Source organism: Nelumbo lutea, chromosome 8 (genome assembly GCF_056320005.1).
Source record: "Nelumbo lutea isolate HS-2025 chromosome 8, American lotus-T2T, whole genome shotgun sequence".
Taxonomy (NCBI): domain Eukaryota; kingdom Viridiplantae; phylum Streptophyta; class Magnoliopsida; order Proteales; family Nelumbonaceae; genus Nelumbo; species Nelumbo lutea.
The window spans coordinates 58138094-58162881 of record NC_142691.1 but is presented as its reverse complement, the minus strand read 5'-3'; the positions used below and the strand labels follow the sequence as shown (position 1 = coordinate 58162881).

The following is a 24788-nucleotide window of genomic DNA, read 5'->3' as shown; positions in this document are numbered from 1 at the left end:
GGATTGGCAGCAATGTTTATAGCTGCTTTGTTATCACAGAATAGAGACATAGGTTTGTCCACTAAGAAGCCCAACTCACTCAACAGATTCTTTATCCAAATGCCTTCAGCTACCCCGTGGGCTATAGCACAATATTCAGCTTCAGCACTGGATCTAGCCACCACATTTTGCTTTTTACTCCTCCATGTAACAAGGTTCCCTCCTATAAATGTGCAGTAGCCACTGGTAGACTTTTTGTCACTTTGGGATCCAACCCAATCTGCATCTATATAAACCTCAACTTTTAAAAGCCTGTGCTTTTGAAATAACAAACCAGCACCCAGATACTTCTTTAGATATCAGAGGATTCTCTCTGCTGCTTCAAGATGAGAGGACCTAGGAGCATGCATGAACTGACTGAGGACACCAACAACGTATGCAATGTCTGGGCGAGTCATAGAAAGGTATAACAACCTCCCTACAAGCCTCTGAAACTGTTTCACATCCTTGAGAGGTTCACCTCGACTGTCACCTAATTTATGGTTGGGGTCGATGGGAGAGTCAATTGGCTTCACCCCCATCTTCCCTGTGTCTTGAAGTAAATCTAGGACATATTTCCTTTGAGAGATGAAGATACCCTTCTTTGATCGGGCAACTTCAATTCCAAGGAAGTATCTGGTAGGTCCTAGATCCTTCATATGACCTCCCAACATAATGAAAAAGATGGTGGAGTTCACCACACAATCGGCAGGCCTGATAGCCAAACAGTCACTGAGATTAACAGGGTAGCCGAACACTCAATCAATAAGATCAATACAACATCAGCTTCAGGGCATCAACAGTCCATCGTAGGGTTGAAGGAATAAAAAAACACTCAGTTGAATACAACAGCTTGTTAAGGAATACAGTCAATCAACAGTCCATCAATCGGTTGAACATTCAATCAATAACCAGTCAATCAGTAGGGCAGCCGAATGGTAGATGACCAGTACCTCTTTTAACTTCAGAAGATAGCTTCTCTGTAAGCTAGAACTCCCTCTACGAACCTCAAGAGAAAGCCTCTCTACAGTCAAACAGATGGTGGATGCAATTTCTGGGCTGGAAGATGAAAGGTCTCTATGACTTCTGGGTCGAACTGAGTACACCAGATTAGCAGTTCGATGGAGCCAGCTCTGGAAGATGAAAGGTCTCTATGACTTCTGGGTTGAATTGAGTACTCCAGATTAGCAGTTCGATGGAGCCAGCTCTGGGAGATGAAGAGTCTCTATAACCTTTGGACTAGAAGATGAAGAAGACCATCTGCTCGACATTGAACAACAGGTTTGCTGGACACCACCCTTCAGGCTTGGACGACTTGCTCTGATACCATGTTGAGCAAGAACTAGAGAAGAGAGGAGAGGAGAGGAGAATAGAGAGGAGACTCGAGTGGACTGAGAGCCCTCCTTAACTTAGTGGGCGAGAGTTAGTATTATTATTTATACTGGCCCAGTCGTACAACATAAAGACAAGAGAAAATTACAACAGTACCCTTGCGGTACTAAACCTGAGAACATAAACAACTGTTAACAGATATCTTGATTGGTTCAATTCTTTCTTATGTTTAATTGGTAGCTTTTAGAAGTGGGGAGCCTTTGTACAGAGGGCAGTATATTTGTTGCAAGGGGCTGATCTTTTTATATTTCACTCCAGCTTTGTCTTCTTATCTTTTTGGGGCTCTAATGCCCATAAGTTTCTTATATACTTCTTTTTCTTTTCTTTTCATTTTACTATAAAATATACCTTTCTGCAAGTCAACAACAATTTATTGCATATAACAATATCTTACAACGTTTATTAGAATTACAGATTGTAGACAGTCATGCAAATAGATAGCTTACCTTGTCAATAGTTGCATACAAAGATCCATCAAGACCACACTTGCTTAGCTGATCTTTGCTGCCAAATAAGTAAAGATAATTCAATAAAATATGCAAAAAGATGCCTTCCTAGGTTTGACTAACTTGAAAGAAATAATGGACCCATTTTTATCCTTTGTTTAAGTAACTTCTTACATGGCACTTGCACCAGTTTAGGGAAGAATTTATGGTCAACTGAAAAAGATCAATACATTGAAAATCTGGAAACATGCATTACCTTTTTTGGGCGTTTGCAAATACTATCAATAAAATTTAACTATTTAAGTAGATTGTAACCTGACATTAGACAATACCATCTCATGTGAAGGCCCCTTCGTTGAATCAAAACCCTATCCTATCTGTAATATTGTGATAATTTTTTTCCAGGGGATTTATTTATAGTGAAGTAAAATTTTGTTGAGGAATAAAAAGTTCACAAGAATGGGAGGAGATTTCAACTACAATACATCGGTTACAAGGGACTAGAACAACCAAAAGCAACTATTCATCAGATAATACAATGTCCAAGGACATATGACCTAAGATATTATCTAGATAAATTTTCAAACTTCAAAGTTGCGCATATGGAAGATTTTTTCAAGAATTCTAAATGTTTCTTTATCAGCAACAACAATTGTAACTAATGCAACAGTGGATAATGACAACCTTCCTAGTCATAACAGTAAACAGCAGTAGAGCACAAAACTGAATTAAGGGTGTCAAGAAAAAATCGACCACCCTAAAGAGTCTCTTATAATATAATATATCTACAGTTATAAGAATGCCCTTATAGGGCTGAAGAGAAAGTGAAATAAAGAATAAAGAGACTAGATACAACAAGGACTATAATAATACAGTATACAAAGTGTTATTAATGTTAGACAATTTTGTATGCCCTTAGCTTCAATCAAAATGATGTACTTTATGAATTTATTGTAAATGAATAAAAGTGCATATTTGATTCATGTTCCCTTGGTATGTTTCTGTGTGATACCCTTAAACTGGACACTTAATGAGACTCGTGTTAGTTTAGAATGTTCACGGCCAGTGGGTCGGTCTGGGGAGACCTATCCTAACAAGGCTGACACTGTGGTGCCACCAAGTCGGTTGGGGTGGCTTGTCTCAACTACCAGGGTGAGACCCTAGGCACACATAGTGTGGGATTAATTGAATCTTTGAACTGGACCAGAATTCCAGTATTGCCCTGGACCTTGGAGATTGATGGGCAAAACTGGAAAGTTACACCCGACCCCTAGACTCGATTATGATACTGCACTAGGTGTCAGATTGGGCTGTCTTTGATGTACCAATCAGTGAGATCCTTAGCGGGGGTCAAAACCTGGGTATGTTGGGACTGTCTGAGAATTCATCTGAGTGGGTGATCATAGTGACAAGATCAGCCCCTTTGTCGGACAAAGGTAATGATCGGGGATGCACTCTCACTGATGGAAACCAAGACTGTCGGCAGCCGATTTCAATTGTTGAGATTTGTTTTGCAAAATATATTTTATATGAGATAAAAGTATATATATATGGTTTCGAAATGTTTGCAAATAGGTTTTAATTCCCGGGATCCATATATGAGAGAGTGCAACACTGTTCCTTGCAGCCGAGGGAGAGGTCCTCTCTTGTCGGGCAGTGTATGATCATTATGGGCTGAGAGGTTAAGTGTAAGGCCATTGAGGATAATACCTGATGGGCTAATCTTGCATCTGCCCACAGTCCCTGGGTGTTACAAGGTGGCTTGGCCCAAGGACCACTTAGGGTAAGTGTTGGGCCCATAGAGCCCATCTGATGGTTTTCAGGGGGTGCACTGTCCATAACAGTGTATTCGGCCAAGCCTTGTAACAAAGGCTGGGCTGAACCCATGTGGCTGATGTGTAGGTCAATGTTTGGGTCCCACGCCATACAAGGAAGCCCAACTAGGCAACAGTTTGGAAGGCTTAATGAATACATAACCTTAAATGGGCCTTAAGCCCATTTCGAACTGGGCTAATTTGATTAGTCTTTAAGGGGCGAATTCTGAGATAAGATCAGCTGATAGGATTGGGCCCACACCCTATCCACTTAGAGAGTCCAAGATCTAAATGAGATTTAGATTTGGAAACTTCCTAATTAGATTAGGAACTGGCTGATCTAATCTGCAGATAAGATAAGGATTGTCCCTTATCTTAAAGGGACTTCTAATCCATATATGATTTGGGTTAGCAACTCCTAATGGGATTAGGAGCTGATCCCTTTAAGTCTATAAAAGGAAGAGGGGGCGGCAGCCTTTAGACATCCAACACAACATTCAACAGACTCAAGTCTTGTCTTCAGAGCTGATATCACAGAAGAGAGAATTCTGCACCCTGCAAATTCTCTTTAGTCGCCTCCTTCCTGCAGCCGCCACCTATAGCAGTTCGATCTCCATTGTTTGGGAGAAATCAAGATTGGATCTTGATTCCAATCTTTTGGAGAAAAGATTGGTAGGAGTTGTATTCACTAGCCATCCATGTGATTCTTGGGAAGAATCAAGTTCTTAGGAAGGACACTGCTGATTCTGCTCCACCTTGCACTGCGCCATCTTCAGTGGGAGCAGATTTTGGTTTCTACCTTGGGCGTGAACACCTCCATTGAGAGATACTATTTCTCTGTATCAGGTATTATCTCTCTCTCCTCCTTTTGGTTCAGATCTGGTTCAGTTTATGGTTCAAGAATGATCCTTGAAAATATGATTTTCTAAATAGGGAATTCGATTCCCAGTTGAAGGGAAAGAAAAATTTTTGAAATTCGCCCCCTTTATTCCGCAATCTTGGGCGTCCATGTGATGGATTTCCTATCCCTTCAATTAAGTCCTAAGATCTCCACACTCCCCCTCAAACGAATGCGTAGACATAAGCATTAGTTTGACAACAAGAGATGTATGGATCCAGTCATTGCATTTATGAATATGTCAGCAATCTGCATGTCCAAGGCTACATGTGGAAGAGTGATAAAGTCAGCAAGAAATATGTCCTAAATGAAGTGCAATCCATCTCAATGTGTTTACTCCTCTCATTAAAAATGAGATTAGAAGCTATTTTCGTAACACTTGTATAACCTGTTGTAAGACATAATATGTTAGTGGGCTTAAGTGTTGTTTTGGTTAGTAATGGGCCTGGGCCTTGTACATTATGTGTTTCTTTTGTTTTTCTCAGCCCACCTAATAAGGGGCTTTATGTAATTCTTTTCTTTTAAACCTTAATGTAAATTTCTGGGTAGAGCAGGAGAGAAACAGCGCCCCATTCTCAAAACATCTTAGGCTGTTCCATTCTTCTCTTCTTCTTCATTCTTCCTCAACAGACTACATGGTATCAGAGCACTAGAAGCTTTCTCTTGAAGAATCAGAGCCTCCTCTCTTGTTTCTTGATATTTCTCTGTCTTCACGTCCAACCCAGGAGAGCTGAAGTTCTAGACTGTTCATGGACCCCTAGAGCACCTGTTTGTCTTCCTCTAACCCTAAGAAATTTTGTTTATGCTCTGTTAGGGTAAGAAAAGGAGCAGTTAAGACCTGAGTTCAGGTCTAGGGTTTTACAGCAAAGGGGAACTAGCTGAAAGTCTGTTACAACAAGAAGTATAATCTTCCAGAGGTTACTACTTCAGAAAACTATTACTGTGCAACGTTTTCCTCTTTTTGAATCTTGAGGAACTGTTTTTCCTTGGCCTATTCCTAGTTTTAGGTTTTCCAGAAGGTAAACTGTATTCTCCCTTGCTATATTTGTTTCTTTGGTATTTTGCCCTTGTATTGTTGGGTGTGACATTTGGTACCTACTGTCAAGAATGTCTACAACCAGTGAGGTTTCGTCAGAGGAAAACAAGGAGAGATGCTTCCTATTTTTGACAGCCCTACATTTCAAATTACCAAATAGTAAGTTGGATGAATTCAACTATGCTGAATGGGATATTTCAGCTAAGCTTGCTATTATCACTAGAGGAATGCAAGGACACATTAATGGACAGGTCACTGAGCCAAAGGCTGGTAAACCAGAGTATAAATTTTGGTGTAGGGAGAATGCCACTGTGATTTCTTGGCTTCCCCAATCTATGACACCCAAGATTGCAAGAACCGTACAGAATTATAGCACAGCATATAAAATATGAGACAAGCTTCAAAAAACAAATGGACAGAGAGAATTTTGCTCGGGTGTATAGGCTGAACCAGGACAGTGCAGCTATGAACCAAGGAGACCTCTCTGTGGCAACCTACTTTGCAACACTGGAGGGTCTTTGGGAGGAACTTGATCACCACCTGATTTTAGACTGGGAGAGCACCAAAGATAAAGAAAATCATGATAAACAGATTGAGGAAGGTCAGATATTTAAGTTTCTTGTAGGGCTAATTCTCTCCTTTGAGGGATGAGTTACCTAATCTGCAGCATGTTTTCTATTTAATAAGAAATGAAGAAATGAGAAGAAATGTGATGAGGAGTGAAACTCGTTTTCAGCCTACTAAACAATCAGCACTGGTAAAGGAAATAAAAATGGTGGCAAAAGAAACTTTAAGTGTAGTCATTGTGGAGGAGAAAAACATACCAAGGACACATTCTGGATTCTGTATTCCGACCTCAAACTAGCTGCATTAAATAAAGAACGGAAGCCATATAAAAACTGCAGTGGTGTTGGATATGTGGCTAGCTCAAATGTGGCTCATAGTGGAAAGAAGAGTGGCCCTTCATGTGCTTCTATGCATTCGGGACAGACAACTACTCCCAACTCTAGCTTTCCAGACTTCACTGCTGAGGAGGTAGACATTCTTAATCGAGTTATAGTTTGACTGAAACAATCCTCATTTGCTTTCTCTTCATTTGCTAAGTCAGGTATAGCTTCTGCTTTGAATGTCACTCAACCCCCTCCACCTCATGGGTTACATGTTCCTAGCTTTACTACAAATTTATTATTAGTTTCTAAGATTACCAAAGATTTAGATTGATGTGCGACTTTCTTTCCTACTCATTGTGTTTTCAGGACATGAGATGAATGACTGGGAGTGGTTGTGAAGCTGGGGGTCTCTACTACCTGAATGAAGATATTGGTGCTACTCTACAGGCATCTAGTGGGGATGGTTGCAATAGTCAAGAGCTGATCTCTAGAGTTTTTTGGCATACTAGACATGCCCATTTCTCTTTTTCATCATTGAAAACTTTGTTTCCTGAATTGTTTGATAAAGTATTCTTGAAGACAAAGGAATCGTACATCAATAATCTTGCACTTACACCTCACAACAAAAATGGGGTAGCTGAGAGAAAGAATCGCCATTTACTTGAGACTACTTGTGCATTATTGTTTCAGCATAAAATTCCAAAAAAATTTGGTCACATGATGTTCTCGCAACCTCGTATAAATAAGATGCCTCCCAAGGTACTCGGTATGAAGATCACCTTCTCTGTTCTTTGTCCTAATCAAGTTATTTCTTCTCTACCTCCGAAGGTTTTTGGTTGTGTATGTTTTATTCATGTCACTGACCAAAAAATGACTAAACTTGACCCCAAAGCCACCTGTGGAATTTTCCTTGGCTACTCTCCCACTCAAAAGGGTTATAAGTGTCAATAAGAAAAGAGAAAATAAAAGCAGAGAATAGAAGAGAAGAAAAGAGGAGAAGAGGAAAAGAAGAAAGAGAAAAAGGGCACAGTTAGTTATGGACCTGCCGTTCCATTCATCTATTTATATGTTTGCAAATTAAAACATGTGTAACTCCACTAATACCCTTACCGCTGATATGAGAAATGTTAGAATGCTCGAGTCAGGGGTATTTTGGTCATTCTGGTTTATCTGCTTGAGAGTGAAGGGTCTATTGTATCTGAGTTTAAGTTATGTGTCCCATCTACTATGAGGGACAAAATGGTCTTTTATGTAACTCTATGATTTTGAATAAATACAAGTGGGTCGGTTAGGGGAGTTGGAATTTTTTACTCTCTTCTAGTCTGGCCAAACTTTCTTCTACTTCTTTCTCCTTTCTTTCTTCTTCTCTACTTCGACCTAGAATCTACTAGGGTTTACTTACATGGTATCAGAGCAGTAAGGTCGTATTCTCCTTTCTCTTACACTCATTCTTTCTTGCAGCTGTTCTCTTTCTGGGTTTGTGGCCAACTCTCACAGTAATCTACATTTTTCGGCTGACCTGAGTGGAGGTTCGATAAGGGGCTGAAAAGGAGCTGTCGTTTTGTGGGCCTGGAGGTGAGAATGCCTTTGGTCACTGTCGTGGTGGTCGTTGAAGTGGTATACTAAACCTTCTATTCAGTGTACAAAGAGGGCTGAATGTGGACAGGTATGAACACTGCTGTCGTGTGTTCAAGTAAGGGACTGTGAATGTTTTTTTTTGCTCCAAAAGTTGGTTGTTGTGGAGCTTGGTGTGACTGATATGCATATCAGTCGTGTTCCTCTGCATTTTTCCTCATATGTGTGCTGAAAGAATTGTTGTCGACTGCTGAAGTTCACGACAACAGTGGTGTGGTGGTGATTGTGTCGTGGTGATTGGTGTGTCTATAAAGAAGAGACAGAAAGATATGAAGAATGGAATATCTTATTGTGCTTCTGTACATCAGAATTTATAGCTCTCTCTAGGATACAAACTAGGTAACAAATCTCCCTAATTAAAGGAAAGATAAAACTGATTCCTAAAAATTTGTACAGCTCACAAATCTCTCAACTACCTAAAATAGCACATAATCAAATATAATACATGTTGACAGGTGTATTATATGTACTGTATGCAGGTTTAGTGCCCGCAGGGGTATTTTGTAGACCTCTTGTGTTGTACGGCCAGTATAGTATAAATACAAATGCTTCACTCGCATGAAGTAGTTCTTTTGAGGCCTTAAGTCTGCAGCCTCTTCTTTCTTCTTCTTCTTCTTCTTCTTCTTCTTTTGCTAAGTATGGTATCAGAGCAGGACCGACTAGGCCTGGAAAACAACCAGCTGAGGTCTCTTCACTGCTGCGTAGAAGCTATAGTCCTGAGGCTCGAAGACAAGGAAGATGAAGCATTCTCTAGTGCTGCGGTTTGTCTCCACTGCCATTTAAGGTTCTGCTACAAGAAATCTGACTGTTCAACTTCCTAGCGCAGAAAAGGGTTCTGCTACATGTTTTCTGGGGTTGCTCGGCTAAGAAGACTGTAGAAAACCATCCCAGATGTACGAAGAAGGGTTCTGGCCTACAAAGAAGATTGTGTCCATGAGTGTACTACCTATTCACAGTTCGGGTGACCTGGGTACTGAACTGAAGTTTCTTTGTTTATGGTTCTCTTCTTGCACTCTTTCGATGGTCTGTTAATGTCCTAAAATCTGAGTAGGGACTGTTCGGCTATTTTTTTCCCTCCTCCGATTGTGTGTGGCTCTATTCAGCTCTCTAAGGGACTGTTGTTGAACCCTAAACGCTGACTGTTCGGCTGCCCTAGAAAGTGGATATCAGCCGATTAGGTGTGGTGAACTACCACTTGTATTGCTGTTCCTACTGAGAAGCTGCAAGAAAGTTGTAAAATTGTAGGTCATTTAGACATGGTTACACTGCAAGTGCAGTGTTCGTATATTGTCCTATGGACCCCTACAAAGGGTAGGTCAAACAAACTAGTACTGCAGCTGCAGTGTTTGTGTTTGGTTCTCTATGAAACCGAAAATCAGCAAGTGCCTAGTTGTGGACTGTAGCAGCTCTGTAAGGCAGTGTGCCTTTGGTTTTGAGTTCTTCTAAACCTAGAATCATGAATAAGGAAAAATTGTGGTGCACTAATTGTTAGAAGCCCCGGCACACCAAAGATACTTGTTGGGATCTCCATGGGAAACCAAAGTGGGCTCAGGATCTACCTAAGAAGCAAGGCTCAGATGTAATTAGAAGGCCTGGGCAACAAGGTACCAAGAAACACCATGGCCAACATGGTTACTCGGGAGAATCAGCCCTCCACTTCTACTGTGACTCAAACACCACATGGCCAACATAGCTACTTTGGATCTGACCCAAGGGAGGATATTGTAAACTCCTTCCGTAACCATTTGGAGCTTTATGGTAGAGCAATTTGCCAGATGGATGCTCCTCCCACCACCTCTTTTGCATCCACATCAGGTAATCCTGCCACAGCTTTCCATGTTGCTTCTCACAACCTTGACTCTCTATGGATCATTGATTTTGGAGCGTCAAAACACATGACTGGTATGTCCTCTTACTTTCAAACTTATCACCCTCTTTCTGGAAGAGATAAAGTGAGACTAGCTGATGGATCATACACTTCCATAGCTGGTCAAGGAACTCTCTCTCTTCCCCTCGGCCTTACTCTTTCTGATGTTCTTCATGTTCCAAAATTCCCTATGAATATGTTCTTAGTCAGTAGTGTTACAAATTCCTTAAACTGTTCTGTGACTTTTTTCTATACCTATCGTGTGATTTAGGATCTAGCCTCGGGGAGGACGATTGGTAGGGGACGTATAGTTGATGGACTCAACATGCTGGAGAATACGGATGGCCTTCATGTTATAGAGTCTATGAGTCAGTTCAAAAAGAGTAAAATGTATTTGTGGCACTATCGTCTGGGTCATTTGTCTTTTGAGACCTTGAAATTTGTTTTCCCAGAGCTGTGTAAGTTAGTGTCTGCTTCTAATTTTTCTCGTCAAACGTGTTAGTTAAGCAAGCATTGTACAACTCAATTTCCTCAAAGAAATAGTAAATCTGAGTTTCCTTTTCACATTGTGCATTCTGATGTGTGGAGCCCTGTTACTTTACCTTCTGAGAGTGGCTACAAGTACTTCATTACCTTCATTGACGATTATTCCAGATACACTTGGGTATATCCAATGCAAACCCATGAGGAAGTACCAAAAATTATCCAAGATTTTCAAAGGATGGTCTTCACCCAATTTTAGACTGAGATTCAAATATTTCAGTCAGACAATGCAAAAGAGTTTTTTCATAGTGACCTCGCAGATTTCTTTGCTTCACATTGCTCACTTCATCGGAGCTCTTGTGCCCGCACGCCACAACAAAATGGTGTGGCTGAACGGAAGAACCGACACCTCCTTGAAGTGGCACGGGGTCTACTACTCCACATGAATGTTCCCAAATGATTTTGGCTTGAGGTTGTCCTTTGTTCTACATACCTCATTAACTGAATGCCCTCTCGTTGGTTAGAGTACAAAGCCCCACATCAGCTTCTCTTTCCTAAGGCCCCCCTTCTTTCTATCCCTCGTGTTTTTGGTTGTCGGTGCTTTGTCCAAAACCTATCTCCCACCCGAGGGAAATTGGACTCTCGTGCTATCCCATGCATATTTCTTGGCTACTCATTCTCTCAAAAAGGGTATCTTTGCTTTGATCCTGTTTCTCCATGGATGTTACCTTCTTTGAAGATGAGTCATTATTTCCTGTTTCTCCTCAGGGGGAGTGTAGACATGAGGACAAACTAGTTCAACTTCCTCCTCTTCCTAATCCTTCTCCTCCTCCCCCTTTTCCTTCTGATCCTCCACCCTTCCGTGTTTTTTCTCGTTGTCGTAAAGGCCAACCAAGTTTAAGAGCTGTGGAGAATCTAGAAGCTGTACCTCAAGTGCCATCAAATTCCTCGGGGGAAGATCATACTCACTCAGGTAACTTGACTCCCAATGATGGTCCTGACCTCCCTGTTACTACTGATCTTGACCTTCCTATTGCCCACAGGAAAGGTGTTAGGTCGTGCACCACTAAACACCCCATTTCCAACTTTGTTTCCTATGAGAACATCTCACCTTCATTTCGTGCCTTCCTTACCTCCATTGACAGTATCCCTATTTCCAAGAATGTGGCAGAAGCTCCCTCAGTACCAGAATGGACAAATGCCATGAAGGAAGAAATCGATGCTCTTCACAAGAATGGCACGTGGGAACTTGTTGATCTCCCTAAGGGAAAGGATCTAGTTGGATGTAAATGGGTGTTCACTGTTAAGCATGGGGCTAATGAAACCGTGGAGAGGTATAAAGCTCGTTTAGTCGCAAAGGGTTTTACTCAAGTATATGTAGTTGATTATGCAGAAACCTTTGCCCCTGTTGCCAAAATGAACTCTATTAGAGTACTTTTCTCTCTTGCTGCCAATCTGAATTGGGATCTACATCAGCTCGACATCAAGAATGCCTTCTTGAATGGTCACCTTGAAGAGAAAGTTTATATGGTTCAACCCTCGAGTTTTTAGGCTCAAGGAAGCGAATAGAAAGTGTGCAAGTTAAAGAAGTCTTTATATGGGTTGAAACAATCACCAAGAGCTTGGTTTAGCAGATTTCATACTACACTTCAGCAGAGGGGATACAAGCAATGTCATTCAGATCACACACTGTTTGTAAAAAGGGAAGAAGGTAAAATGGCTGCCCTAATAGTATATGCGGATGACATAATTGTTACTGGTGATTGGACGGATGGAATTCAAAGTTTGAAGGGCTTCCTTGCCACTCAATTCGAAGTGAAAGATCTAGGACCCGCCAAATAATTCCTTGGAATTGATGTTGCTCGGTCAAAAAAGGGTATCTTCATCTCCCAAAGGAAATGTCCTAGACTTGCTTAAGGACACTGGAAAGATTGGGGTTAAACTAGCTGACTCTCCCATTGACCCCAACCATAAGTTAAGTGACAGCCAAGGTGAACCTCTTAAGGATGTGAAGCAATTTCAGAGGCTTGTAGGGAGATTGTTGTACCTCTCTATGACTTGTCTAGACATAGTATATGTTGTTGGTGTCCTCAGCCAGTTCATGCATGCACCTAGGTCCACTCATCTTGAAGCAGCGGAGAGAATACTGCAGTATCTTAAGAAGTTCCCGGGTGCGGGCTTATTATTCCAGAAACATGGACATTTGAGAGTTGAAATTTACACAGATGCGGATTGGGCTGGATCTCAAAGTGACAGAAGGTCTACTAGTGGTTACTGCACCTTTGTTGGAGGGAACCTTGTTAGTTGGAGGAGTAAGAAGCAAACCGTGGTAGCTAGATCCAGTGCTGAAGCTGAGTACCGTGCAATGGCACACGGAGTAGCCGAAGGTATGTGGATAAAGAATCTATTGGGAGAGTTGGGTTTTCCAGTAGACAAACCCATGACTCTACTCTGTGACAACAAGGCAGCTATAAGTATCGCTGCCAACCCAATACTACATGATAGAACAAAGCACATTGAAGTTGACAAGCACTTTATCAGAGAGAAAATCATCACAGGCGAAGTATGCACTCCATACATCAGCTCTGAAGACCAACTAGCAGACATCTTTACAAAAGGGTTAAACCATTCCAGACACCAAGGTCCCTGTGACAAGTTGGGCATGATTGATATCTATGCCCCAACTTGAGGGGGAGTGTTGACAAGTGTATTATATGTTCTGTACGCAGGTTTAGTGCCCGTAGGGGTATTTTTGTATTTTTGTAGACCTCTTGTGTTGTACGGCCAGTATAGTATAAATACAAATGCTTCACTCGCATGAAGCAGTTCTTTTGAGGCCTTAAGTCTGCAACCTCTTCTCTCTTCTTCTTCTTCTTCTTCTTCCTTCCTTTTTTCTTCTTCTTCTTCTTTAGCTCAACAATACATAATTACAGAAATCTTCCAACACTCCCACTCAAGCTGGCATGAATATGTCACTCATGGCAAGCTTGCTAACTAAGTTCTCATACTACGCCCTAGGAAGCCCTTTGGTGAGAATGCCTGCTACTTGGCTCGTGGTGGGTATGTAGGACATGCATATCACACCACTGTCTATCTTGTCCTTGATCAAATGTTTATCCACTTCTACATGCTTTGTTCTGTCATGTAGAACTGGATTATGAGCTATGGAAATAGCTGCCTTGTTATCACAATAGACTTTAATAGGTGTTGGTGTAGGAACCTTCAACTTTCTAGGAGCCTTTTGATCCATAAAACTTCACAAAAGCCATGTGCAACAGAGCGGAATTCTGCCTCTGCACAACTCCTTGCTACAACACTCTGTTTTTTGCTTCTCCAGGTGACCAAATTCCCTCCTACCAAAGTGCAGTAACCTGAAGTAGATCTTCTATCATTTATATCACCTGCCCAATCTGAATCTGTGTAGGCTTCGACTTGGAGATGATCCCTATTTTTGAACAAGAGTCCTTTCCCTGGAGTTCCTTTCAGATATCTCAAAATCCTGAACACAGCTTCAAAGTGAGTAGGTCCAGGTGAATGCATAAACTGACTTACTACACTTACTGCAAATGCTATGCCAGGTCTTGTGTGCGACAAATAGATTAGTCTTCCAACTAATCTTTGATAACGTTCTCGATCAACCACCTCATTTGCTGTTGCTGCTTTTAACTTCATATTTGGGTCCATTGGAATTTCTGCGGCTTTACAACCTGTCATCCCTGTCTCCTTGAGTAAATAAAGAATGTATTTGCGTTGATTGATAAAAATTCCCTCCTTGGACCTTGCAAACTCCATTCCGAGAAAATATTTAAGTTTTCCCAGATCTTTAATGTCAAATTCAGCCTCAAGCTTATTCTTCAACTTGTTGATTTCAAATAAATCATCCCCAGTCATGATAATATCATCTACATACACTATCAAAATAGCTATTTTACTTCGGTGGAGTGCTTGAAAAATAAACTATGATCAGCTTGACTTTGTGAGAAGCCGTGCCGCCTTACTACATCCCCAAATCGTTCAAACCAAGCTCTTGGTGAATGCTGTAGCCCATATAGGGATTTTTTTAACCTGCAAACTTTGCCTCTTCCAAGACTTTCTTCAAATCCTGGTGGTAGGTCCATATATACTTCTTCCTTTAGGTCTCCATTCAAGAATGCATTCTTGACATCAAACTGACGAAGTGTCCAGTTAAAATTAACTGCAAGAGAAAGAAGTATTCTGATAGAGTTAATTTTAGCAACAGGAGCAAAAGTCTCTCGGTAGTCTATACCATGAGTTTGGGTAAATCCTTTTGCTATGAGTCTTGCTTTGTATCTCTCTACACTTCTGTCAGCCTTGCACTTCACTGTAAACACCCATTTGCACCTGACTGTCTTCTTGTCATGGGGTAGATCAGTAATACTCCACATATTACTTTTCATAAGAGCATTCATCACTTCCATCACAGCTAACCTCCACTTCAGATCATCTAATGCTTCCTGAACAATTCTTGGCACATAAAAATTAGAAATCCTAGACACAAAAGCTTTATGAGTATGTGATAATTTCTCATACGACAAGTATTTTGCAATAGGATGTTTGGTGCAAGCTCGGGTACCTTTTCTTAATGCAATTGGAATGTCAAGATCTGAAGAGGACATATTGGGAAAATCATTGGATAAAGACAGAATAGGAGTAGAAGAAGGACTACTCTGAGTTGTAGGACCTTCACTCGGAAAATTGGATTGGACTTCTGCTGTAGGAACAACTGGAATAGTAGTACTTTTGTGAAACCTCTTCCTGGTATAAAATTGAAGCTCAGGATGAGGATTGTGATCCGTTTGAAGTACTTCTCCCCCTGTCTCTGATAACGTAGTATCTGGCAAATTTAGATTAAGAGTACTATCACTAGGTTCCATTCTTTCAACAATTGTTTCTGAAACTTGCTTATCAGAATTAATCAAAGGTATAAATTCTTCTAGAATAGGTAAAGTTTCCCAAAAATTATCTTCCTTACTTATGTTCTCCCCCTGAAGAGAATTTTTTTGAAAGAAAGGTTGGTCCTCAACAAAGTGTACATCCATACTCTCAAAAAATTTCTTTGTAACAATAGAAGATCAAGATTGTAATCAGTCTTGAATCCTAAAAGGTTTTAGAGTTGCAAAACAGAAGAGAAACAAGAGAACACAAGTTGTTGAAAGGAGGGACAAATTCTTACTAATCTGCCGCCGCCACTCTTTTAATATTTATAGGTTATGTTTAGTACATAATGGAAAGGACACATCTGCCCTTGGTACTTACATAATAAATAAAGTAAATAAAAACTGAAATAAATAACAACTGAATTAACAAACTGACTCAAACTGACACTACTATAACTGAAACAAATAACGACACTGCTGTCCTACGAACACAGTAGGGACCACTGCAGTGGGGCCCACATCAGTGTTCTCTACACTCACCCTCAAGTTGGGAGTAGATATCTATCATGCCCAACTTGGATAGGTCCGTCTCTAACTTCTTCCTTGGTACAGCCTTGGTGAGGATATCCGCGAGCTGCATATTAGATGTGATGTACGGAAGACACACTTCTTGTGATGTGACCCTTTCTCGCACAAAATGTCGATCAACTTCGATATGTTTAGTTCTGTCATGCTGCACTGGGTTGTGGGCTATATTAATAGCTGTCTGATTATCACAATACAACATTAAGGGCTTTTCATAGTCAATACCCAACTCTTCAAGTAGTGACCTCAGCCATAAGATTTCAGCTACTCCATTAGCCATTGACCTGTATTCCGCTTCAGCACTGGAGCGGGAAACAACATTCTGCTTCTTACTCCTCCAAGAGACAAGGTTACCTCCCACCAGGGCACAATATCCAGAGGTAGACCTTCTGTCATCAACACTTCCAGCCCGATCGACATCTGTATAGACTTCCACCCTCATGTGATTATTGTTCTTGAGCAATATACCTCTACCCGGGCATCTCTTCAAGTATGCTAATATTCTCTCTACCGCAAGAAGATGAGAAGTTCTAGGGGAGTGCATGTACTGGCTAACAACACTAACTGCATAGATGATATCTGGCCGAGTGAGGCAGAGATATAGAAGCTTTCCAACCAACCGTTGGAACATAACTTTGTCTTCAAGAGGCTCCCCACCCTCTGCACTAATCTTGTGATTTTGTTCGATGGGTGTATCAGCCGGCTTAACACCCAACTTTCTAGTTTCCGCCAACAGATCTAGAACATATTTTCTCTGAGAGATAAAAATCCCTTGCTTGGATCTAGCAACCTCAATACCCAAAAAGTACCGTAGTGCACCAAGATCTTTCACCTCAAACTCTTGATGAAGGAGCTATTTGAGGGACTCAATCTCATGACTGTCATTTCCTGTCACCACAATATCATCAACATATACTGCTAGTAGTGTCAGAGAGGACTCCACCCTCTTGATGAATAGTGTATAATCTGACTGGGCCTGTACATAACCAAACCTTCCAAGGGCTAATCTGAACCTATCAAACCAGGCTCTAGGTGACTGCTTCAAACCATACAATGCCTTGTTCAGTCGGCAAACCTTCTTACCTGTCTCTGTATCATAGAATCCAGGAGGCAACTGCATGTAAACCTCTTCTTGTAAGTCTCCATTCAGAAAGGCATTTTTAACATCCATCTGAAACAGGGGCCAAGAATGATTTGCTGCAAGGGATAACAAAACTCGAATGGTGGTCATCTTGGCTACTAGGGAAAAGGTCTCCAAGTAGTCTATACCATAAGTTTGAGTGAACCCCTTTGCAACCAGCCAGGCTTTGTACCTTTCAATAGAGCCATCAGCATTATGCTTTACAGTGAACACCCATCTGCATCCCACCGGTTTCTTTCCTTTTGGTGGGTCAACCAGTGCCCAAGTATTATTCTTCAATAGGGCATCCATTTCGACTTGCATTGCATCTTTCCATTCTGGAACTGATAAGGCTTCTTGCACTGTTCCTGGAATAGGGACATCGGTAATGGAAGTGAGATAGGACCGGTAAGATGGTGATAGACAATCATAGGATAAGAACTGTGAGATGCTGTGAGCTGTAGAAGCGATGCAATGTTGTTTCCCTTTGCGAATGGCAATAGGGAGATCAACGTCTTCCACAGGAGGGGAAGTGGCAACAGTGAGAGGTATCTCAGTAGGCTCTGGATCTGGAGGCGTAGAAGGAACTGGAGCTGGCCGGGACTGCCGAAGACAAGGATCAACCTGCCTGCATCGCCTGTGATAGACTCTCAACTCCGGCTCCCTCTGACCACCCTCACCACTACAACCTTCATTACCCAGTGGAATAGGTAAAGGAACAACCCCACTCCTACCAGCCCCACTTCCACTCTCACTGCTCTCCCCCTGAGGAGAAACCCTAGGATAATAGGGTGTCTCCTCAAAGAAGGTGACATCCATGGAGACAAACCGTTTCCCTGAAACCGGATCATAGCAGCAATAACCCTTTTGAGTTTGTGCATAACAAAGGAAAATGCATTTGGAGGCCTTAGGTTCAAACTTGGAATGATGAGGCCCGAGAAGTTGAACGAAGTAGGTACAACCAAAGGTTTTAAGGGGAACAATGAACAACTCCTCGTCTGGGTATAGAAGGGAAAAGGGGGTTCTCATATCAAGGACCCGGGGAGGATTTCGATTAATGAGATAAACTGCCGTGAGGATAACATCACCCTAGAAGCGAATAGGTACATCGGAGGTAAACATAATGCTTCTAGCCACCTCCAAGATATGCCTATTCTTCCTTTCGGCAACGCCATTCTGCTGTGGTGTATAAGGGCAAGTGCTCTGGTGAATAACTCCATGGCTAAGAAGGTAGGAGGTCAATGGCTGAGCAAAGTATTCCTTTGCATTATCAGATCTAAGGACTTTGATTTTGGTCCCAAACTGAGTGAGAACCATCTGATGGAAGTTTTGGGTCAGAGCAGGAACCTCATCCCGAGAACGCATAAGATAGACCCAAGAAAACCGGGTATGGTCATCAACAAATAGTAGAAAATATCTATACCCACCCATAGAAGAGATATGATATGGCCCCCAAACATCAGTATGCACAATATCAAAAGAGGAATTACTCCTTTTATTACTTAAAGAATAAGAGGTTCTACAATGTTTGGCAAACTCACAACTCTCACACCTCAACTTTGATAATTCAACAGACTCAAATAAAGCAGGAAACTGACTCTTCAAAGACTTAAAAAGACAAATGACCTAATCGGTTATGCTTTGGCATAACCGAACTCACAAACTGGGAAACAAAAGACTTCTTATCCACTAACTCCTCCCGACGAGAACTCTCTCCAAGCAGATAGATCCCGTTCGTCTCATGGCCAGTCCCAATCACCTTCCTCATCTCCAAATCTTGAAAAACACATCGGTCAGGGAAAAAGGTTACTGAATAGTTCATGTGTTTGGTAATACTACTAACTGAAAGCAGGTTAGTATCAAGCTTAGGAACATGTAAGACAGAAGATAAAGAGATAGTATCTGATAGCTTGATGTCCCCCTTGCCCGAAATGGGAACAAGAGAGCCATCAGCAATGGATACTCTATCTCGGCCAGAGGACAAGCGATAAGAAGTGAACAAAGATGGCAAGCTAGTCATATGGTTAGATGCACTTGAATCTATTACCCAGCAGTGATCAGTATTACCTGGAGCTGAAGCATGGTAAGCTGAGGCTCGAGTACCTAAATGTGCAAATGCAGATGTTGCAGGAGCTGATGGTGACTGAGATGGCTGAGCTGAACTCCCAACTTCCTTTTCCAACTGTATGAGGGCAGCCCGAACAGCAGCTAAAGTCTCCAGGGATGTGCCTGATGAGGATGTTGAATCAGTGTTCACTGCCATATGAGCATTACCCTTCTTATTTCTTAGTTTTGCTGGGACCAAGTGAGGATGTAGCTTCCAACAAGTATCTTTTGTGTTCTTGGGTTTCTTGCAATGTTCACATACTAGATCCCGTTTATCTTCCTTCTTCCGGTCCCTTTCTGAGTCACCCCCTGGCTTGGGTTTAATAGCTGTCAAGGCTGGGAAAGAGGGCTGAGGCTGCATCATGACTTTCCTCCTGGTCTCTTCACTATGCACCAGGGAGTATGCTTGAGAAAGTGTCACACTATCTCTTGTCAATATCTATTGTCGCACAATGTCATATTCTGAATTCAAACCAGCCAGAAACTCAAATACCGTATTCGTCTCGACTTGCTTTCTGTGAGTCTGTGCATCTTTGGGACTCTCCCACTCAAGGGTCTCTAGATGGTCAATCTCATGCCACAAGGATTTCAAGGTAGAGAAGTAGACAGAAACTGGCTTCTCTCCTTGTTTAAGGCTGTTCACCTCACACTTCAGTTCATAGGCTCTGGCAACATTAAGGGGTTGGGAATAGGTTTCTTTCACAACATCCCATATCTCTTTGGCTGTCTTTGCCCACAAGTAATTTCGGCTGATATGTGGCTGCATAGAATTACATAGCCATGCCATAACTAAATAGTTCTCTTGAACCCACTTGGTGTATGCTGGATCCTCCTTGGAAGGTTCTTTCACATCTCCCAAGAGGTAACCCATATCTCTTTGGCCGTCTTTGCCCACAAGTAATTTCGGCTGATATGTGGCTGCATAGAATTACACAGCCATGCCATAACTAAATAGTTTTCTTGAACCCACTTGGTGTATGTTGGGTCCTCCTTGGAAGGTTCTTTCACATCTCCCAAGAGGTAACCCAGTTTTCCCCTTCCTCCAATAGCCATCATGGCTGATTGTGCCCACTCCAAATAATTTGACCCATCAAATCTCATAGTTGTAATCTGAAACCCGGTTTCAGATACACTACCATAACTGTGGTTTCCAAAACTACTTTCTCCTTGACCCTTAAACTCCATCTTTGATCAAGATTCAGTGGCTACAAACTGTTAGAGCAATTATACCAGAAAACAGAGTCAAACAAGTAAGTCTGAAATCTGATCCGAAACCAACACAAATCTGATCTGATCTGAAACCAACCCAAATCTGATCTGAAATCAATCGCCTATCACAGTACATGCAAGAAATCAACTCAAATCTGATCTCAAATCAATCGGCATGCACAGTACCAGGCAGCCTATCAATCTGATATGCTATTTTCTGAAATCACTACTATGGGGCCCACTACTGCGAGAGAAAAAACTAGGGTTTCAACTGTAGGTCTGAAGTAATGCTCAGCTGCACTCTCCAACCAGTCCGCACAAGTGGGACTTATCGTAGGGCAATATGAAACCCTAAAAACTAATCACCTTTGAAGAGGGGGGTTCGGCCCAACAGTCAAACCCTAGAAACAAACTTAAATACAGTTCGGCAAACCAAACCCTAGAACAGACTTGAACATAGTTCGACCCCTCTTTCTAGATAGGTCCAACCTATCTCGACTGATTGTAGTCTCTGAAACTCAGCAAAAAAAAAACTTACTTATGTACTTCGGTTTATTGTCTTCTAGGGTTACCTGAATCACCTTCACTGCCTCTTCCTGATTACCAACTCTCTGCAAGCCGCGACAAGTCTTCAACTGCTGCGAACCTCTACTGGTAATCTCCAAGATTCAGCCACCGAAAAACTTCTTCAAAGCTTCTAGCCCTAGCTAGTCCTCATGTGGTCGGCTGGACTAGACACACATGAGAAGCCCTAGATAGGCTCTGATAGCAAGTAGAAGATCAAGACTGTAATCAGTCTTGAATCCTAAAAGGTTTTAGGTTTGCAAAACAGAAGAGAAAGTGAGAGAAAGGAGAGAGAATAGAAGAGAAACAAGAGAACACAAGTTGTTGAAAGGAGGGACAGATTCTTACTAATCTGCCGCCGCCACTCTCTTAATATTTATAGGTTATGTTTAGTACATAATGGAAAGGACACATCTGCCCTTGGTACTTACATAATAAATAAAGTAAATAAAAACTGAAATAAATAACTGAATTAACAAACTGACTCAAACTGACAATACTATAATTGAAACAAATAACTACACTGCTGTCCTACGAACACAGTGGGGACCACTACAGTGGGGCCCACATCAGTGTTCTCTACAGTAACTGGATTAAAGCATTTGTACCCTTTTTTATATGATGCATAACCAAGAAACACACATTTTTCAGCTTTTGGATCCAGTTTTGATCGAAAAACATTTGGTATATACACATAATAGACACAACCAAACACTTTTAAAGGAAGATCCGTAGTTATTCGAGATGTGGGAAAACAATTTTTCAGATTCTGTAAAGGAGTTTCATATTTTAAAACTCGAGATGGCATTCTATTTATTAGGTAACATGCAGTTAGGACAGCATTTCCTTAAAGATATTTAGGTACATTCATAGAAAACATGATGGCTCTAGCTACCTCAAGAAGGTGCCTATTTTTTCTTTCAGCAATTCCATTCTGTTGTTGTGTGTCACGACAAGTTGATTGATGGATAATACCTTTTTCGGTCAGAAATGCTCCCAAGTATTTGTTAAAGTATTCAATCCCATTATCTGATCTTAGAATACCAATTTTAGTTTGAAATTGGTTTTCAATCATTAGGAAAAATTCTTTAAATCTTTGTTGAACCTCTGATTTCCTTTCCAACAAGTAAACCCAACATACCCTTGTATGGTCATCAATGAAAGTCACAAACCATTTTTTTCCAGAAATTGTGTTAACCTTAGATGGGCCCCAAACATCACTATGTACCAAATAAAATGGTTTTGAAGCAAAATAAGGTTTTATTGGAAATAAAACACGACGATCTTTAGCCAAATGACAAGCCTCACAATGAAGTTTAGACCAATCAATTTCTTTAAACAATTTAAGAAACAAATGTTTGAGAAATGGAAAACTAGGATGCCCTATCTTCTATGCCATAATATAACTTGATCAAAGACAGAGATTGAACTCGTACTACTTAAACCATGTACTTTTTTATTACCAATAGTGGTTTCATCAAAGTAGTAGAATCCATTTATCTCTCTAGCAGTTCCAAACGTCTTCCCAGAGTTCTGGTCCTGAAAAACACAAGTGGAAGGAAGAAAAAGAATGGAGCAATTAGTATCTTTCGACAATCTGCTGACAGAAAGAAGATTGCAGGCAAGTTTTGGAACATGTAAAACAGATTTTAGAGTAATTTTTTTTTGAAATTTTAATGTTTCCTTTGCCTGCAATAGATGAAAGACTACCATCAGCTATTCTCACTTTTTCAATACCAGAACAAGGATAATAGGAACTAAATAAGTTAGAGCAGCTTGTCCTATGATCGGAGGCCCCTGAATCTATGATCTAAGGACCGGATTTTCCTAGAAGTGAGAGTGCCAAAGAATTGCTACCTGTTTGTGCTATAGACCCGACAGGAGTATTAGGTGACGAGTAGGATTTTAGAAGTTTAAGAAGATGATCTATTTGCTCTTTACTGAATGGAGATGATTCAGCCTCGTTTGCTGTAGGTATATTATGTTCACCAGGTTTGTTCGCCCTGCCATTGGATAGTCTCCCGTGCAGTTTGTAGCAATTTTCTCGGGTATGGCGAGGTTTCCCACAGTAATCACAACATAGGTTATTCTTGTCTCCAACCCGCTGATTTTGGGCTGACTTTCGACTAACTTGGGCCTCGGAAATAATCAGAGCAGGCCCTTCCACAGGTCCAGTTGTACCTGCAGCCTTCTTTCCAAGCATCACATGTCTCCGGCTTTCTTCTCTACGTACTTCTGCAAATACCTCACCGATTGGGGGCAGAGGATTTCTTCCAATAATTCGGCCACGAACCTCATCGAATTCAACGTTTAAAACTGCAAGAAACATGAAGACTCGCCCAACATTCACCATCTTCTTGTAATAATTGCAGTCATCAGGTGACTTCCACTCGTAATCATTGAATAAGTCCAGGTCCTGCCAAATTCTCTTAAGAGAATTAAAATACTTAGTCACAGAGTTCTCACCTTGGCGAATATCTCCGAGTTGTAGAGTTAATTCATACACTTGGGATTGATTCCCTAAATCAGAGTACATCTATGAGACATTGTCCCATAATTCCTTGGTTTTAGAATAGCAAAGATAATTTGCCCCTATCTCTTCAGTCATGGAGTTAACCAACCATGTCATCACCATGGAATTTTCAGCATCCCAAACAGCATCTCCTGGATATAGCCAATTTCCCTCTCCCTCTGAGATACATTAGAAAAGATTGTGACCACCAGAGAAAGTTGTCACCATTCATTCAGTCGGATTGTAGTGATCTGAATAGGGTGATTTTCAGGTAGATTCCAAACAATCTGGGGCTCAGGCTGAGAAGGCTGAGGAGGCTGAGGAGGCTGAAAACTGGACATGACTTCAGACATTTTTTAGGGACAGAAACGCAGAAACAAACCCTAGGTCTTTTCTGCTCTGATACCATAAAGAAGAGACAGAAAGATATGAAGAATGGGATATCTTATTGTGCTTCTGTACATCAGAATTTATAGCTCTCTCTATGATACAAACTAGGTAACAAATCTCCCTAATTAAAGGAAAGATAGAACTGATTCCTAAAAATTTGTACAGCTCACAAATCTCTCAACTACCTAAAATAGCACATAATCAAATATAATACATAATTACAGAAATCTTCCAACAGTCTTGTTAGACAGTTTTGTATGCCCTTAGCTTCAATCAGAATGATGTACATTATGAGTTTATTGTAAATGAATAAAAGTACATATTTGATTCATGTTCTCTTGGTATGTTTTTGTGTAAAACCCTTAAACTGGACACTTAATGAGACTTGTGTTAGTTTAGAATGTTCACAACCAGTGGGTCGGTCTGGGGAGACCTATCCTGATAAAGCTGACACTGATGTGCCACCAAGTCGATTGGGGTGGCCTTTCTCAGCCGCCAGGGTGAGACCCTAGGCACATACAGTGTGGGATCAATTGAATCTATGAACCAGACCAGATTTCCAGTATTGCCCTGGACCTTGGAGATTAATGGGCAAAACTGGAAAGTTACACCCGACCCCTAGACTCGATTATGATATTGCACTAGGTGTCGGATTGGGCTGTCTTTGATGTACCAATCAGTGAGATCCTTAGCGGGGGTCAAAACCTGGGTATGTTGGCACAGTTTGAGAATTCATCTGAGTGGGTGATCATAGTGACAGGATCAGCCCCTTTATTGGACAAATGTAATGATCAGGGATGCACTCTCTGATGGAAACCAAGACTACCGGCAGCCGATTTCAATCGTTGAGATTTATCTTGCAAAATATATTTTATTTGAGCTATAAAAGTATATATATATATTATGGTTTCCAAAATGTTTGCAA

The 24788-nt window shown here is 41.2% G+C and overlaps 1 protein-coding gene across 2 annotated transcripts in view; it reads right to left on the bottom strand.

Moving 5' to 3' along the window:
• Positions 1-24788, bottom strand: part of LOC148844385 (uncharacterized) — a 146794-nt gene that overhangs the window by 34677 nt on the left and 87329 nt on the right. The window contains exon 6 of one of the 2 annotated variants that reach the window (XM_088959994.1): positions 1857-1914. The exons of the other annotated variant lie outside the window; for it this stretch is intronic. Within the exon in view, the coding sequence (XP_088816120.1) occupies positions 1857-1914 (58 nt within the window). The remainder of the gene's footprint in view (positions 1-1856; positions 1915-24788) is intronic. 2 annotated transcript variants of the gene reach the window in all.